This window comes from Zosterops lateralis, assembly GCF_965231275.1.
Source record: "Zosterops lateralis genome assembly, chromosome: 6".
Taxonomy (NCBI): domain Eukaryota; kingdom Metazoa; phylum Chordata; class Aves; order Passeriformes; family Zosteropidae; genus Zosterops; species Zosterops lateralis.
This window is the reverse complement of record NC_139761.1, coordinates 49,314,602-49,332,929: the sequence shown is the minus strand read 5'-3', so window position 1 is coordinate 49,332,929 and position 18,328 is coordinate 49,314,602. Positions and strand designations below refer to the sequence as shown.

Here is an 18,328-nt window from a genome sequence, read left to right as displayed (position 1 = left end):
ACATTAATCTAATTTTCATTCCTGAAATTAAAATCCCAAGTTAATTAGGAAGGTAGGATTCTTCCTGTCTCTAAAGTGCAAAAGTAGACATTTTGAATAAAACCAAGCATTGAGGAACATCTTTGCACCATAGTAGAGAAACTGTTTCCTCGTGCTATCTGTTCTCCAGACAAACACGTCTATTGAGAAGAGATATGCAAGGTGAAGGAGTGAGGAACAGAAGAATTCCATAGCAACAATTTTCCATTTTAAGGATACCACCCCAGTGATGCATGCTGAGGTAGATTTCACATTTTTAAAGTTGTTAACATAACTGGGAGTTGAAACTAAGTCCTTAGGATGTTGGATTCCTGGAGCATAATCCACTAGCCCAGAGTATTTGTTTAAATAATATCTACAGTGCCTTTGGACAACTTCATCTTCTGTTACTGTAAGAGTAGATCAAATAAACTATTAATTCCTTGATGCAGCTACACAGAATACAGGAGCCCTTAGGAATCAGCTGAAGTGACTTATTAAATCTTTTTTTTCCCCCATTTAATTCAGTTGTAAGGCAATTAGAAAACACAGTATTTGATTAGTCTATGGAACTTGATTATCCTCTTGTATACAACTACACATTTTCTATAAGAAGGATTAAAGCAGTAAAAACATTTATTTCAAGTCACACTGAAGTCAGAGGGAAGATTTAATTAATTTCAGCTGGCTTTAGATTAGACGCCAAAGGCCTAGAGTTGTACAGAATAGTAGAAATGAAAAATTGAGCAATTTTCAGTGTGTCAATACACTAATGAGATCAGATAAACAGTTACAAAAGGAACTCATTTGGAATAAGACTAAGGCATCAGCTATTCAGGATTAAAAATTATTTGTCTCCAATTCACCTTTCATGTTTCAGCAGAAGCAGATATCTATTAGAACAGAAGCTCTCAAACATGAGAGACCATTACATTAAAGTTAATTTCCATTCCTTGTCAAGGGAAGGGTTTTGCATTGGCCCACAATCATGTTTTGTTTGAGAATACTTTGTGTGGTATGAAAGAATCACATGCCACTCAAAAATGTCCTGGTTTGACAGAGGCATAGATCTTACAGAGAAACACAGCTTTTGTTTTTATCCATTTTTACCATTTATTTACCCACATAGCAATTTTCTGCTTACAAATGTTCTGCTTTTACAAATATGATACTTACAGCACCTGCCACCACAGAGATAGTCAAAGTACGGCTACTCTTGAGCACTCTGACAGCCTGCAAATCAAAACAAAACAAAAATCAGTGTGAATGAAGTGAGAAAAGGCCAGTATAATGCTGGTTGCCATGGCTGGAATTTCCAGAATTAAACAGAGTGGTACGTATGCAAATCTCTGAAGTGCCGAGATCAATACCCAACCCCTTGAGTCAGGAGCCCAGTATCAAAACATACTTTTTGTGGACAGGAAAACAGGACAGATGTTTAATAAGATGACAACTAAAAATCTAGGAATTAAGAAGACTTGATTTTACCTCTTTATGATCCACATTAGAAAAATCCACTCCATTCACCTCAACAATCTGATCACCAACCTGAAGAAATTAATGCAAATTTTAGTACAGATGCTAAGTTAGTACATATATTAAATGAAAACAAAAAGAGATGTGCTCTCCAACACAATCAATACCACAATCATGGGCAGAGCACAAGGGAAGCTGACTGGAAACTGGTCAGGCTTGCACAACCTCCAACATTGGGATCCCCTATTGCTACTGCTTGTGATCTTATCCTGAGCTTGAAGGAGTATTGGTCTGATCCAGGTCATTCATGTTCTTAAAATTTTAGAAAGTTAGCTTTGTTTGAAATGCAATCACCAGATATTTCTTTCCCATGGGGAAAGAACCCACGAATCCTTGAAGCTGTGAGAATTCCTCATGGTACCTACCTTGGAAGGTGGCAAACTTACCTCTAAGCCCACTTCTGCTGAAAGAGAGCCTGGCTTAACATTGCTGATAAAAATGCCTGGTTTTTGTGTTGGACCACTGGAAATACTGGAAATGTAAAAACCCCAACCATTAACTGGATATAATTTATAGAATAATATTTATGGAAAAATACAGTGTAATACAGTGAGTAGTTTTAGTTGTTTCCTCATAATTTGTTTTTGCTTAAAGAATATTTATGGTATTAGCCAACACTGAAGCAAACACCAAAACTTACCAGTACATAGTCAATGTGTGATAGGTTTATCATCCTAATGTTTTATTCTTTATACCACAAAACTGGTTTTAAAGAGAAACTAAAGAAAAATATTCAAGCTTCTGTATTTTTTCTTACATGCTGAAACTTCTATGTATGCTGACTTACACTGTCTAAAGTATTGGGACACTAATGGTATTTGAAAGTAACACAATGAAGAATCACTAATTATTCACTGAACTGCAACATACTCTATGTATAAAACAATGTTAATTTGTTCAGATTATTTATTAGAAGTAAGAAGGACGCTTCAGAGGCCAACATTTAGCTCAGGAACATTAAGCTGCCACCTAAGCTGGGCCCAAACACAAACTACTTTTTTAGGTTATATATCCAACAAGCGATGATGAGCCACCTCCTCCAGTTTGTAAATAATTTTTTAAAAAACTTTACATCCTCCAAATTGCAGGAAAGAAAAATCCTGATAATTTCAACTATATATTTCTAATTATGTAAGAAATGCTACAATATCTCTTCTACTCCAAAAGCTCCATAAGTATTGCAAAGACAGGAATCCAAGAATCCCAGAATTATATTTATAAAATACCTTGCAAATTCAACATCAGTTTTAGGAACTGGATATACCTTTGTGATGGTATTTTAATTCTGAAAAGGGTCAGAGAAGGCAGGGAGTGAACTTGACAGTGGATAGTGCTGGAATTTGCTATGTCACTGAGTAGCACTTTTAAGTATTTAAAAATGTAAAAGCATTTAAAGGATCCAATTCCATGACAAGTTGTACTAAGACACTTTGTCTGCTCTTATTTTTAAATTTTCAAGTTCTTTTCTTTATGAAAAAACCTTTAACACAGGTAGTTATGCTGTGCCTAAAAATACATAACATGTGCCACATATGTCCTGCTGTTGCAGTTTGCCTTCCTGATCCAGCATGGATCTTTATTTTGCTGACATCATGTCAAAGAAGTATGGAAATAACTGCCTTGAGTGTCCCATTTAAAAAACACTGACATTAAATAAAAATTGTGTACCCACCTGCATCCCATTCCTTTTGTACCAATCAAGCTAATGAAGACTTTCTTCTCTTTATTGTCTCTCCCTCCAGAAGAAACAAGTCCAGCAACACTGCCCTTTGCTTCCTGCAGAGGGATTAAACAATGCTGCAGATGTTAATTCTGTTTTGAATTTGTATCAAGACTACTATAAAATTTCATGTAGCCAGAATGAATCCCAGCCAGCATCAAGATAAGATTCAAGGTCCTATTCAAGGCTCTAAGGTCCTATCCCGCTGGAAATGAATGTGAAGTAGAGTCATTTCAGTGGAGCTGCATGGCTGAGGTGAAAGACTGAACTTATCTATTTGGAGAAGATTACTTAAATAGTCAAACTTTGTCTTCAGAAAAGGGTGAAGGAAAATTAGAGGAAAGTGATATGGAAAAATAATAGTTTAGATGTTCCCTGACAAAAGGGCTGGAGAAATACATGATAAGGCTCACTATTTAACTAAGTCTTTCTTCCTGAAAGCAAAAGAACAGTAATTGTGGTGTTTCTTTTCACTTCTGCAACCCTTAGAAGTCACTTGCATTCAAAGTTGAAATTCCTCCACTAATATGACTAAAATAGGTGAAATAATCTGATAAAGATTTATGCAGTAAAACTACAGCCTGGGAAGTTAATAAGCTCAGGCAAAATGAAGAAGCAATTAATGAGTAAAAGCAATTTCATTTGTGTCCTGCCCTTTCCTTACCTAATAGCTCTAGAATCATTTCATATCACAAAAGATATTCCTCACAGAATACTTTCAACAAGATATTGCATTATGGTAATGCATACAATAGCTTCTCTGATAAGGTCAGAGAAGAAAGGGTTTCAGAACCATTACAGATTCCCCAGAAGACATTTAACAAACTATTGATCTCTTACCCCAGACTCTGACACAAACTGATCCACATATTGCCACTTAAGGGGTTCATCTGGTGAACTGAAAGGAAAAAATAATTTTAAATAATGAGACAAAATAAATGTCAATGTATTCCAGAAGCTACTTTGGAATGGAGCCTTCTCTTTAGCATCCACAGCGTTCTTTGGATACCATCCACATCTGGTATATCTTCCAGCAATTTAAATGGAACATCAAGCAAGCATACAATTATTTGGGCTAGTAAAGGTTGAATATAAAATTGATAAAGCCCTCTCAGGTGAAATAATTTTAGGAAACTCAGAGGAAGACTCTAAAATGAATCATAAGCTTTCGAACATCTTAAACAAAAGTCTACGCAGAGCAACACCTCCTGTCATTAAAATTTCTCAAACATTCCACTTAAAGATTCAGCTTTTCAACAAAAATTGCAAGACCAAAACAATTTTAAATGTTTCTAAACTCTGAAGACATCATCAAATGCTACATACACAAAGAAGCAGTGGAGCTCTCTGTTAAGCTAGGGGCATTGATAATTAAATTTCCAGGAGATGTCTGTGACAAACGAGGAAATAGAAATTGGTTCATTTAAGTAGGCAATTGGTATAAAATCAGATTCATCAAGAAGACATCTGCCCGTTCATTAAAAAGGAAGTGACATTTTAATCAGCATTCACACATTTTCATAATTAAACACAGATTCTTTGGATAGAAGAGGCTGTATGAAAATGAAGAATCTGTTTTCAAATGAAAAGCCATTACCTTTTGACAGGTATCATGCCAATATCTGAAAAGGAAAAATATTTTGTTAAGTTTCTACAGACCACGAGTAATGTATTAGTAGCAATCTTTGGTGATAGAGGTGATTTTTTTTGTGTGTTACTTACGTCTAACTTTTATGGACACGACTTTCTTTGTACGAATGAGGTTTATGACTTCTTCATGTGTGCAGGACGAAATGGAATATCCATTTATGCGCACGACCTCATCTCCAACCTCAAAAATCAAAGGGAGAAGAAAAAGTAATTGTGAGTTAATGGTTTTAAAAGTTTTTAAGATTGGATACAATCTGGCAATCATTTTGATGCAAAGGTTAGATAATGTTGATCCATGAATACATTCTGAATTTCAGGTAATGTCTAGATCAGACTTACCTGTATTTAATTAATACCAAACACCAAAAGAGAAAATTAATGGCCAAATAACAAGTTTATAAATACTGTCTACTATACATCAGATTTGTACTCCACAGATTACCTTAAAAACAAGAGTCTGTGTCTTAATTCAAATAATTTTGGAGTTATTTTCTTCTTTTATGCTTCAGAAGTTAATGTTTGCTTTTACCATACATTTTCTGAGATATCTTCCTTAATATATTTGATCAATAGGAAATGAAATTTGGTCTTAGTATCTTGCTTGATTCTGGATTGAGAAAATGTATTATTTTAAGGGAATTTACCTCTTTGTCTGTTTGGGGAGCCTGCTAACATTTATCAGCAATACAACAGCAGCACCCCAAGGACACGCCCTGGCAGTGTTCAATTTAATAGTGCAGAACAGACAGGGTGCTTTCAGCCCCTTCTATAAAATTTCAAATTTTATTTATCAAAGTACAATCAAAAAATTTCTCTTTCTCTAATATAAATCCAAATTTGATATGCTACGATAACTAGAGAGAATTTTCCAAGTTTTTATGAACTTTGTCCAATGATCCTCTTATCCAGGTAGGCTGAGAAGGAATCAGTGATGAAGATACTGCCTATTTAATTTAAGGTAGTGCCTTACTATCTGCTCAAGATTACACTGAAAAATGCCAGCTCCTGGCTTGAGCACCATAAGCAAAGAGTTTTACTTGGTGTGAACCACATGATGTGTCTGTATGAAAATTAGTGCATGATTTCTTCCATTATCAATGCAGACCAATCCACTGCACAGTAAAATACACAAATGATTACCAGGAAATTACCTTGACAAACCACCAACAGTATCATCTTATACCTCTGATCTCCACATGGACAACATGAAATACTTTGGGTTTCCTCCTCTCCAGTAGCATTTCCTCTGAACTATTGTAAGTATTTTTAATGTAAAATATATTTGATGAGACTCTTCTCATTAACAACAACAGCATGGGATTTTGTTTTTAGTTAATGAAACTTTGGGTGCATCCTCACAAATGTGTCTGGTTTCATGGCAGCATTATCCCTAGTTAATGATTGCCTAAAATGTTCAATTTCAAGACTCAAGTGTCAAGCTCCCAAATTTCATTTTAGGCTTAAGTTTTCCATGTTGGTATCTCCATTAGGCTGATTTCAAGTTTCAGCAAAGCTAAAGCAACTGTAATTTTATTCAACAAAATTTGGGTGGAATGCATTATGAAGTTTGTTAAAAAAACTAATCTACAATTAATTTCTTGAGAAGCTCTGTGCCTTCATTTAATGTGAGACGAGTGAGTGGAACTCTAAGTAGATACTCCTCAATAAAGTTCCTGTTCTAGAGACTGTAATACACACAGAGACACAACATTGGGTGGCAGGACATTAGGCATGCTGTCACCTTCTTCCTTTTTTCATATTTTAAGAATGACTATTGAATCTTCCTACTGGGATCTGTCGAATTAAAAACAAAACAAAACAAAACAAAACAAAAAAACCCCCCAAAAAACCCACAAAAAAACCCAACAAAAAAAACCAAAAAACAAACAACCAAACAAACAAAAAAAACCCCTACCAATGTAACTTCTTTATCTCTTTCACAAGCTTTTCTAATTCTTCAGAGAATTATCCCATGCTCTGCACAAAACATTAACCTGTCCATTCTACCATTATTGCTCATGTGTGACACTTTCCACTGAAGCTGAGGACTTTTGTCTGACACAACACAGCACTAGATGGCTACAAAGAAAGAAAACTGTCCTGAAGAACGGAACACACTCGCAGAGGCAGAACAGGACTGTGGTCCCTCGCCCCTGACCAGAGGGACACCCACTCCCTCTGCTGGGCATCCAAAAAAAATTCACCCAGGGCAATGGCCTGCACTCCTAAGAGCTTGACAGTCAGATTTTTAAAATAATCTTTAGTAAGAACAGAGATAGGTCAGTAGTGAAGGCTTTTGAACATACAACCTGTGGTAAAAATACAGAATCAGACAAGAAGAGCACATGAGGTCTGCAGTCTATAGTTACACCCTGATAGCTCTTGCTGTCATTTGCTTAACCAACTTCTTCCAAAGATTCAAAACCACATCCATCCACGCCATCCCCGTCCATTTTCTGCTGATTTTACACATGGTGAAGTGGAGCCTTTTTGTTTGTTTTTTTCTTTTAGTTCACGATCTCCTCTTTACTCACGTCTTCCACATCATGCAGACTATATATAACAGACCGTGGAGCCTGGGTTTGCACAAATCCAACTCTTTAAAAGAGTTGGATACTCTTACTGACTGCAATGCCTTAACACAGAGAAACCCCCCAGTTTTAGGGCTGGAAATGACAATTCCATCATGGGGCTTCTGTATCAGCAGAACTCATGTTCTGAGGAGGTCAGCATTCACTGAGCCAAATCTGTTCCCATCTCCCCAAGAGGCACTTGCAAAATTATAAATGCACACAAGAGCATATTTTATTTTTCCCTCCAGTAGGAATGAGCTTTTCCAATACAGACATTTTAACACTCTCCTTTGCTAGACTGTCATCTTATTTCTGAAACTCAACACTCTTCACTCAATGTAAGGACATTTGTATTGCTGACAGACAATGACTGAAGCTGCTTTACAAATAACACAATCTAGGCTGAACTACAGGAGATGTATAGGCATACAGCAAACTGGTTCTCTTTAAGATACTTGAACAGCTTTTCCAGAACAATGGTATCTAATATTGGGGTAATTAATAGCTTTTTCATGTATTTTGTTACTTTTGTACAGGTATCACTGTATACCAAGCTAATGAATCAGAGCTGTAGAGATAAAAGTCTGTGGGACTGAGCAGAGTAGAACAGTAACAATTATTTTGGTATTATATCACAGTTTCCCCTTTCCCTATCAAACAGAGAGATGACAGACTTTTTAGAAAAAAGATGCAAACCTAACTTTTCTGAAGTAAAATGCCTATTATGTCTAACTTTTAACATGAGAAATATAATATTTAGTGCTTCTAGGAAATTGAAGGGCTTCATATAATAACATCAACTGTTTCAAATTTCCCATTTGGTATACTGCTTCCACTTTCATCATTCACACCAATCTCTTTGTATTCAGCAGAATCCTCACACACAAGTATCAAAAAGCAGTGTTGGGGGGGGGGGGAGGAAGATGAAGTCCATTTCTTAATGGAAGGGCAAAACACTTGTGCCTTTTAGAGAAACTGCAGTCAAAAAAGGGCCAAAACTACAAGGGCCACAGAGAACCTTCATCATTATTTGGTGATTTTAATGTAACTTGGAAAGTACTTCAAGGAGAAATCATGCAATTTGAACTGGAAATTTTAAAAGCAGCAGGATGTAAAACTGATGGTATAATAGAAAATCATTATACCTTTCTCAGACGGCATTTTTGGGATTGAAAATGTGTAGAGATTTTGTTAAATAAAGCAGGTGGGTGAAATTTCAGAAGCAGTTGGCTTTACTGTGAGACAGCAATTTAGAACAATGGGCTGCCTGTCAGGTCTTGTTATTCAATGAGGTTCAGAAAGTGCCAAGTGCCACCTATTATTCAGGCACTTTAGGCTGAGCTTTAACACCACATATCAAAAAACAGAAGCCAGGGAGTTACAGGAGCTGCAAAGCACCATCTGCCCATATTAATTCATATAACATAACCCTAACAAATTCAGAGTCAGCCTCAAGCATTCCTCTCCCTCATTGTGCCTACTTTGTCTGCTAAACCCTAACTATGTTCTGAGTTTGTACACTCCGGCCCAAAAATCCTTTAAAATCCCCCCCCACTGAGACCAACATGTCCTATGATGACCTCGATCACAGAAAGCCATGAGGCCTTTTTGTGTACAGAGAAAGCAGGAAAACTGACATCCTAATTAGGAACACGACAGCTGAATACCTCTCCTTATCCAGTGACTGTGTCAAAATGTTATTCTGAAACAAGCGGAGAAGCAGAGCTGCAGCACAGCATTAACACGAATGCACTGGAATGGCAATTTAAGGCAGTGGCTGTCAAGTCCTTTATTGATCAGTGTCATTAATGCCTTCCAATATTTCCCGGATGTTTACAAAACCATGTAAGTGACTGGTCTTGATCTTTTTCTCAAGTTTCTAGCAGTTGAGGAAGAAGCAGATGGAATCTCTCCTACTGAGCTGACCACAGCCCAGGAACTACTCCCTTACACACTTCCCATTCTTGCTGTGTAGAGGATGAGGTACATGAACTTCTGTAGTGCAAACTCTGAGAGGGCACAGCAATGTCCTTTTCTGCAGCTGGCCATTGGCAAATCCCAGGTTTAAATTAGTCTGACAACACACAGAGCACAAGTTTTGTGCTGAGCTGTAACACCCTCTCAGTTCTAGCTACCTATAGAATTGGTGGTTTTGTTCTAAGGAGTTTCTAAAGCCTCCCCCTGGATGCACCTGTCATACATGCCAGTAATGCACCTGTGCAGAGCAGGCTGACAGAAACAGAACTAATTCAAAGGAGATTCTGAATGGGATATATAGGCATGAATGCACAAACAGAAGGGCATGCACATGCATACAAACAGAAAGAGGAACAGTTAAAATCTCAGAAAGCTTTCAGCATGAGCGACACAAACACAGAACCTTAATTTCAATTACCTTGTTGACAAGTAATTATTTTTATTTTTTAATCTAACATATTAGTGAGGGAGAATTCTAGGAAAATTCTAATTCTAAGGGAATACTGAAGCATATCTACAAAACATGCTAGCTTAATTAAACACTGTAATGAATCATGCTAGTCTAATATATTTTGGACTAGTGTTAAACATAATCCTTAGCCATCGATACTTTCAGCACATAATCAGACTTGACAAATTAAAAGTAGCCAGACGTATTAGCCTTTCCAGTCAGAAACTCAGATCTTTAATACACCTTAGCAGATTTAAAGTCTGATTGAAAGATGCAGACATTTGGCACAGCAATTTCTCACTTCTCTTTTCACTAAGCAATGCCACATTCAAAAAGAAACCAAACACCCAAAACTTCATTCATGCAAATTGGCTAACTATTGCAGTGTTTCTACACATAATTATTTTTGCCAACCTTATTGGCAAGTGCATGTATCCAAAATTCAATCACAAGAAAGTGCAATTCTGTGCAGTACAGATGACACTGGGAATAGCAAAAAATATGTTCTTTCTTTCATTGCATAAACCAAAACCATCACAATTTATACATGAAGTTTAAGTAAATGTTTCATTACACTATTTTCAGGTGTGCAAGAAGGAATTAACACATTTAATATTTATATGCCCTGCTCTACATTTAATCAGAGCTTGGCAACTTAAAAGCACTCTTCCACAGTCTAGAGAGCTTCCTTTCCATCTGCTTACATATAACTGTTGCTACTCATGACATATAAACATTCTAGAAAAACCTTTAGCCTTCAAAAATTATCATATCCCAAACAAGAAAAAAAAAAAAGCTTTACAAATCATTAAAACCAGCAAAATGAACATTTTTAATGACTTGATTCGCCACTGATACAGTATTTTTTATCATGCCATTGCCTTATATACCTTAGGAATTCTATTAGAAGAGACAAAGAATGTCTTAGCAATTTCTAAATGTTAAAGAACAACCCTTAGCACCTAACATGAATAGAATTTTCTTACCTGAAGTCCAGCATTGTCTGCCTGTCCTCCTTTAACTAATTGGGAGATGAAGAGGCCACAGTTGAATTCCACTCCACCTCTTACACTTAATCCAAGCCCTTCAGGATTCAAACGATCCAATCTCACCTCTTTCAGCTTTCTGCAAAAATGGAAAACACTTGAGTGTTCAGCTGCATAACACCTTGTCTCAATAATGTTTTGTATGAAAGTTAGACAATATAGGCATTAAAAAAGCAAGTTCACTAAAGTTTGGATGGACGTGTGTTAACTAAAACCATGAAGTTTATTCATATGAAAATATGAATTTGCAATAAGTGAAACCGCTTTAGAGGGTTAGAGCCATTAGATTTTTTATTATTATTATTAAATGCAGGGAAAATGAGAAAAGATTGGTTTTCACTCCTTTACCCTGATTTTCCTAGATTAAACTACTAAGGAAACAATTCAAGAACAGTACAGGTAGCTGTACTTCTAGCAAATATAGCGAAAGTAAAATAATTATGCTCAACTCTACACAGATGAACAATATTTTATGCTGAATTTACCTTGAAACTCAGTATTTCCTGCTTGCATTTAAGTTAACTGCATTTGTTGTTGTTGTTCTGCATTCTCTTACCGTGACCGTTTGGGTGTAAGCTGATCATATTCCACCTGGTGTTTTAATGGGATGAGTGGGCGGATAGCATCAAACAGAGGCAACCTGCTTGGTTCATTGATCACGAGTTTCAGGTCCCCCACAAGCACTGGGAGATTCATAGACCTGCAAAAACACAGTGACAAAACAAACACAGGTAAGCAACACACCAACAAAAAAGCTTAATTTTATAAGTTGTTGTGCATATGGCTTCAATATTTGCATGTCCTTTCAAGCTACCAAAAAGATATTTATGCAGTTACTGGTTTGACAAACGCAAAATAGCCCCTGAGAAAGCAAACCTCCTGTAAATAAAGAATACTTGCTTCAAAATATCTGAAGTCTTCTACACATTCACTTGATCTTTTAAGGTCATGCACATCACCTTTACAGATGAAACCTTCAATTTCTTTTTCAGAGTACCCACAAAATTTACTTTCCAGATTAGATATACCTGCCCAATGGATTTTTGTTTCCTTATTATTTAGGGATGCTCATAAGTAAATCTAGGCTACAAGCTCCTTCCTTTTCTGAACTTAGAGGACTGACAAATTGTTTCAAGCCAGGAAAAAAAGAATCACAATATTCAGCAGCTAAAGCAATGACTTTGCTTAAGTTTCAATTTTTGTTCAAAATCAAATTTGAAGGGTGATTAAATAATTAACAAAACCTACAGAAGTTAAACTGCTGGGAACATCTCTTTCATGAGAGCTAAGCAAAGTGGTCTCCTTGAAATTTTCAGCACTGAGATAGTTACAGGTCTACAAAATATACTCTGTTGTACAGCTGTAGGAGTGGAGGAGTAGCCAAGATTCAGTGGAGCTAGTCCTATAAAATATTCAGTTAAAATTTTTCTGCATTATTTGCTGTTCCCTTTCTTTTAATTTACATTTCCTAGAATACAACATTTCTGGGGCATGGACGCTGAAAATACAGATCAGGAATTGGAGGGATTAGAGGTCAAATACTTCTGGAAATGCTATTCACAGTGAAGCAAATATTAAGTGCTAAGTCCAACAGCAATTGTACATATTTTTGCCCTGGGATATTTCATAATGTATTCCCAGAAAGTGATACATCATCATTATATGTTCACAGAGATATTAAAAATTTTGCCCAAGTCATTGCAATTCTGGAAATTGAAGGAAAGTTGCTATATGCATTGTTAATTTTGTAACTGCAAGAAGATTTTAAATAATTCAGATCTGCTGAACCGACTGGCTTTCCAAACAAGTCTTTATGAATGGAAAAGCAATTAGACAGACCTGAGTGAAACTGAATCAGATATGCAGCTGAATACCCCCATAACTACACCTCGGTGCAAACATCAGATGGAAACATCTACATTTCACTCTGCTGAGAAGCTTTTAATTACAATATTAATGGAAACAATATCTATCAGAGCCACTTGTCTATGATTAGTGGAAAATATACTCTCATCTTCTTTGAAAAACAATGGAAAAATAGGCTGATGTCATTTGCAACGAAAAAAGTCTGATGCGAGTGGTTTAAATCAGTTCAGCAAGAGGATTGGTAATAGGCCTATCACCTTTCCAATTTTTTACCACTGTGTTGTAATAAGCCAGAGTCATTAAAGATGCCAAACAGATTCCAAGACTAATTTTTTCCAGCTTTCTGAAGGACAGCTGTAAAATTTTAACCTGAAAAAATTAGCAAAAAAATCTTTGAAAAGCGATGTCAGTGTTTCAAATAAATAAGCATTATTTGGAAATATTAATGAATTTTATTAATGTCCCCTTCCTGTTTCCTAAGAATAGTTTTTTCATGTAGGAGCCTCCCCTCCGTACACCCCTAAATATGAACCCACCAAACTCTTAAAAAACTGCCAAGTCATGAAACCAAAGTAACTTTATAAGTGATTACAGACATGCTCCTTCTCTGCCTGCAGGTTATGCTGTGAAACCACAAGACTTCATTAAACAGGATAAAACCCTCTTACTTCACCTACATTTCTAACAGCATATAGAAAATTTAAAATTGTGAATATTAATTCTTCAAATTTAAAAATAGTAGTAAAATTCTACACAAACACATATAAAGCTAGATCTTACTGGTGGTACATCCGCAGCACATCATAAAGGTAATCCTTCTCCGCTTCATTGTCAATTAACAGATTGACCTGAAAACCCAAAGACATTATCGTTAATCTCTGACTTAATATGCTGAACATGAGAGCCTTTCACAGATTCTTAAGCCACAGAGCAAAGATTTCATCAAGGAAAAAGAATTTTTTAAAGACAAACATGTTTTTGCAGTAGAATATTATCTCACAATGTCACACTTATAATGAGACTTCCTAAAATTATTATGACAACAATTAGACAAGGTGGTGAATCCCAATATATTCTGTATTTCCCCTCAGCAGTAGTATTAGTACAGTAATATCATATTTGTCTTACCTGATAATCACTGTACTCTTGAATAAACGTCTTCAGGAACCTTTTTGGCCACTCGTTAATGTAGCACATGCTGTCACAGACAAAACTACCACGCTGAGATATAATCTCTGTCCTGCCGTCCAAACCACCGATTTCAGGAGCTCACTTATAGCATTATGCAAACTGCTACACCTCTCTTCCTCTTTGCTCCAGCTCTTAACTGATAGAACCTGCTAGTTATTCTTTCCTCCCCCACTAATAGTACCTTTACTTAAACCAGTGTCATATTACTATGCCCGCTCTTGGATAATTACAGTAAATTAAAGCAAAAGAAAACCAAACCCAAATTCTTACATGAGGAGTTCAATTTATATTCAGTGATAGTGAGACCCCCACTAATCTTACTTGTAGTGAGAGGTCACATCACATAAGTTTTACGTCTGGACAAGCCTGATGTTTAGGAAAACAATTTACATCTGACCTAAAGGGTAATATTACTGTGACGTGAAGACTGAGAAGCAATTTGCATACTTAAAGAAAAGCCCTTTCTTTCTAGGTTTGCAATGGTTTGTATTATGTTCTAAACTAAATACATGCTTCATATTCCTTTTGTCCCACTTGGCCCTCTAAAGCCAGCAAGACTTCACATACCAGTGGTTTTCTGTTACTTGTACCTCCTGGCTCTCTAAAGCTGGCAAGGCTTCCCATACAGGTGGTTTTCTGTTACTTGTCTCCTCTGGAAAAAGACACTTTCAAAACACCTAAAGGCCAGAAAGCTACAAGCAGGTCAAGATTGCTTTACAGTTATACCAGAGAGTAAACCCAGTTATTCACAGTGAATTTCAAAACACAGAGGATGAAATCTGTCTTAAAAGGAAATAAAATGTTTGCAACCAAAGCTTCAGCAATAATATGCAGAGACTCAAGGCAAGGCTAATTGTAAAGGTATAACTCAAGGTAAAACTAATTCCAGTGTCCATTTTTCACTTCCCTGACAAGTAAAATACACAGCCCAATCCCCAATGCTAGCTAAGATATTGTACGACCAGTGTCCCACAAAGAATATTGAATGTTTAAGTGCACCAACCTGACACAGCAAAGAGTAAAACTATCATCACCTCTTTTTCCTGACAGGGAAAGCAAAGATTTTAAAAACATTCCATTTTTCTCCTGATATGCTTGCTGGTGGATACATCCCCATTTCCTCTCAGAAAAGGGAGGGCCAAATTTAAATTCTGCTATATCTTCTGACAAAATATTTAGTCTTTCTGTTTGACTCCTGCATTTCTCATCCTACACCAGCAACTTCCTTATCATCTGACAAAACCCAACACCCACATGATTTCTAATATATTCAGAATGCTACAGCTGGGTTAATCCTCCTGGGCCACCCCTACTAATGGGTCATTCTCCTCCTGGTGCCTTCTATTCCATCAATTCACTGCATCACAGCCACTTGCATCTCTTGCCATTTTCCTAATTCTTTAACTCCTTGGGGTAAAGTCTTACTGTAGACATATGCTTTACCTGGACTTATCATCAGCTTCTAAAAGCTGACTCTAATTCCATAAATCCTAAAATATCATGCCTTCCACTATGTTAAAAAAAATTAAAAATCGGTGGTGACATGGTACAACTTGGATTTTAGTATCTATTTCTCAAGAAAATGACTGTAGAGTCATGACATAGGTGATTTCAAACTTTTTAAACCAAGGGTATTTAAGACAAACATCTGGACACAGCGCTGGACAGTCGGTTCTTGGCAGCCCTGAGCATGGGAGGGGTTTGGGACAGACAACCTCCAGGTGTCCTTCCCACCCTCAACCCTTCTGTGATTATTTAAAGAGTCTTCATACTAGTTGTATCATTGATAATCCTAAAATACAAAGAGTTGCTCACACTATTTCTCACTACATACATTCCACTGTTTTTCATAGAAATTAATAAAAAGTCATCACACAATCTGCACCCACATACATACAAACAAACAAAAAAAGAAGTCTGTCAAGAAGTCTACCTAAGTTTATTCAGTAGAATAGAAGTTGTGGGAAGGAAAAAGCACTTTTTGGTGGGGAAAAATTCAGATGACAATAATGCACTACGTTAGCACTATCCCAATATGCCAGGTTTCAAAGAAGAGTGTAAAGTCCTGTTTAAGCTACACAAATTTTGGAAAACTATTGAAGGAAAGGGAAAAACTGGTCAGTATGTTTGTATATATTACATATTTTACATTGCTGCTTGGTTGATAGGGAAACTGGTTAAAAATGCTAAGAAAAAAGGAACTAAGGAAAAAAAAAAAAGAAAGAAAAAGTAAACATCCAAGACTGTGGATGCCACAGGGGTCACTAGAAGCCAGATGATACAAAATAAAAAACAAAAGACCTGTTTCAATGTCTTCTAAGTCAGATAAAGCTGTCACTGATATCTGCTTCCCAGCTGTTTGCAGCAACACTGACACTGCACCTTACGTTATCAGGGGTGGGGCTTGAATGATTTATGAATTATAGCAGCAATGAAAGGGGGAAGGTTTAAAGTTCAAGACAGTAACCACCCACTTAGAAACCAGAGTCTTTACAGGAATGTTGCACAACCCACGGCTGAGTTATACAGTAATAGGGAGCAAGAAACAAAGTGCTAGATGGCTACAGTCATCATAATGGAATATCCAGGTCCTGAATGTTTCTGAACTCCGGTTTGACATGCAGAGTGTTTTTGCTGCCCCTCTAATTCATCCCAACAATCCTTTAGCGAATGTGTTTATTAGCAGGTGACAGATACTTCCATAAAAGTAGAATTACATTACTTGGCAGAAATTGTGTGTCCTTACTGACAAAAATAATACTAAATAAAATCAACCACAACTTCCTTCACAAACCAAACCTCCACAAAACACTACAGCAAACTTTAATCCGACAGAGTCCCAAACGGCTTGGCAAAAATACCTTTTACACACTAAACTACTTTCCTCATCCTTTCTTTAATTAGAGCTGTTTGAGCGCTCCTCGCTGGTACAATTTTGCGCTCTGCCGAGCACTTATTTAAGCGGGTAAATGACAGCAGGACGGTGCCAGGCAGCCGGAGCCGCTCCGTGTACCCAGCGGGTTTGCACATGAGAAAACAAGGGGACGTTAAGGTGGAACCACAGCGGGCACCGGGACTTCAGCACCCGCCCCGAGCAGCGCCGGCTACAACGGGGCATTAAACAAAAAAATAAACTTATCTAAGCCCTGGAAAAGCTCGTGCGCTGGGCAACGTTCCTCTTCTCTCTCTCTTTCTCAGGGTTTTAACCCCCATCCCGCCCTGCAGGCTGCCACCCGCGCCGCCGGCCGGGCAGTGCAAAGTCCCCGAGCTCTTCTCCCTTCCTCCTCCTCCCCGGGGCAGAGCCGTGCCTGGCCAGGGGGGCTGTGCCGCCCTCAGCCTGTGCTCCAGGCGGGGAGGCGGCCCCGGCTGTCCCTCACCTTGTGGCGGAACTCGCGGGCGACGCGGCGCTCCATGGCGCGGTGCGGTGCGGTGCGGGCGCTGCGCGGGTGCGGCGGCTGCGCGGGCGGGCGGAGAGACCGCGCCCCGGGGCGGTGGGAGGCGCGCCCGCCGCCGCCTCCAGCATCCCCGGCACGGCACGGACACTGCCCGGCACCGCCACCCGCCCTGGGCTTGCGGAGAAAGGAAAAGGAAAATAAACATCCATCCATCCATCCATCCATCCATCCATCCATCCATCCATCCATGGCCCCCCCGCCCCGCCGTGTGCCGCTTGGGCTGTTTTTTACAACTGGTCCTCCTCAATCAGCTCTCAGCTCCCATACCAATTTCTCTCCTGTATTTGCAGGTGTGCACGCATGTCAGTTAAACTAATAATTAAGGAAAGCACGAAGATGTGAGCTTTAAAGCATATTAACACCTGGGTGAAAAACTAACTAACCAACCAAAATCTAAGCCTAAACAACAGAAAAGAATTGCTTCAATAAATTGTTGTATGACAAATAATCTCAACTTCTTTATTTTTAGGTAAGCAGAGTGAAGCTGATGCATCACTGTCAAAATGAGACTTCCCCCAGCCTTTCCCACTAACACAATGGTGTTGCTTACAAACAGAGTCTCTGTGAGTAACTGCAGAAGAGTCAAGCTCCGAGCGCCTGAAAAGGAACCTGTTTCGGACTAATCTCTTTTGTCTTGAGCTGGTTCTTCTCCCACTTTCCCCTCTGTAGTACAAGATGATAGATTTCCTCAGTCAGGAGGGCAGTGAGTGGAGGACACCTGCTCACCCAAGTCTCTTGGTCTCCATACAAAATCACCTTTAGCCATCTATAGCTCCAGAGAGCAGAGTCTGCTTAAGGACAGGGAACTTACCTCTCCTCCTTCCAACCTAGTGGAAACTTGTATG

At 38.0% G+C, this 18,328-nt stretch overlaps 1 protein-coding gene across 3 annotated transcripts in view; it reads right to left on the bottom strand.

Moving 5' to 3' along the window:
• Positions 1–17,463, bottom strand: part of USH1C (USH1 protein network component harmonin) — a 49,728-nt gene extending 32,265 nt beyond the window's left edge. For 2 of the 3 annotated variants that reach the window (XM_083863636.1, XM_083863637.1), the window contains exons 1-11: positions 17,406–17,463; positions 13,618–13,685; positions 11,528–11,671; positions 10,912–11,050; positions 4,997–5,105; positions 4,872–4,896; positions 4,115–4,172; positions 3,227–3,330; positions 1,941–2,025; positions 1,507–1,566; positions 1,195–1,251 (exon numbers count right to left, since the gene is read on the bottom strand). In XM_083863636.1, the coding sequence (XP_083719762.1) occupies positions 1,195–1,251; positions 1,507–1,566; positions 1,941–2,025; positions 3,227–3,330; positions 4,115–4,172; positions 4,872–4,896; positions 4,997–5,105; positions 10,912–11,050; positions 11,528–11,671; positions 13,618–13,685; positions 17,406–17,441 (885 nt within the window). In that variant the 5' untranslated portion in view covers positions 17,442–17,463. Of the gene's footprint in view, positions 1–1,194; positions 1,252–1,506; positions 1,567–1,940; positions 2,026–3,226; positions 3,331–4,114; positions 4,173–4,871; positions 4,897–4,996; positions 5,106–10,911; positions 11,051–11,527; positions 11,672–13,617; positions 13,686–16,329; positions 16,390–17,405 lie in introns of those variants that run through there. The other variant, XM_083863638.1, reaches the window with a different exon arrangement.
• Positions 17,464–18,328: the final 865 nt, after the last annotated feature.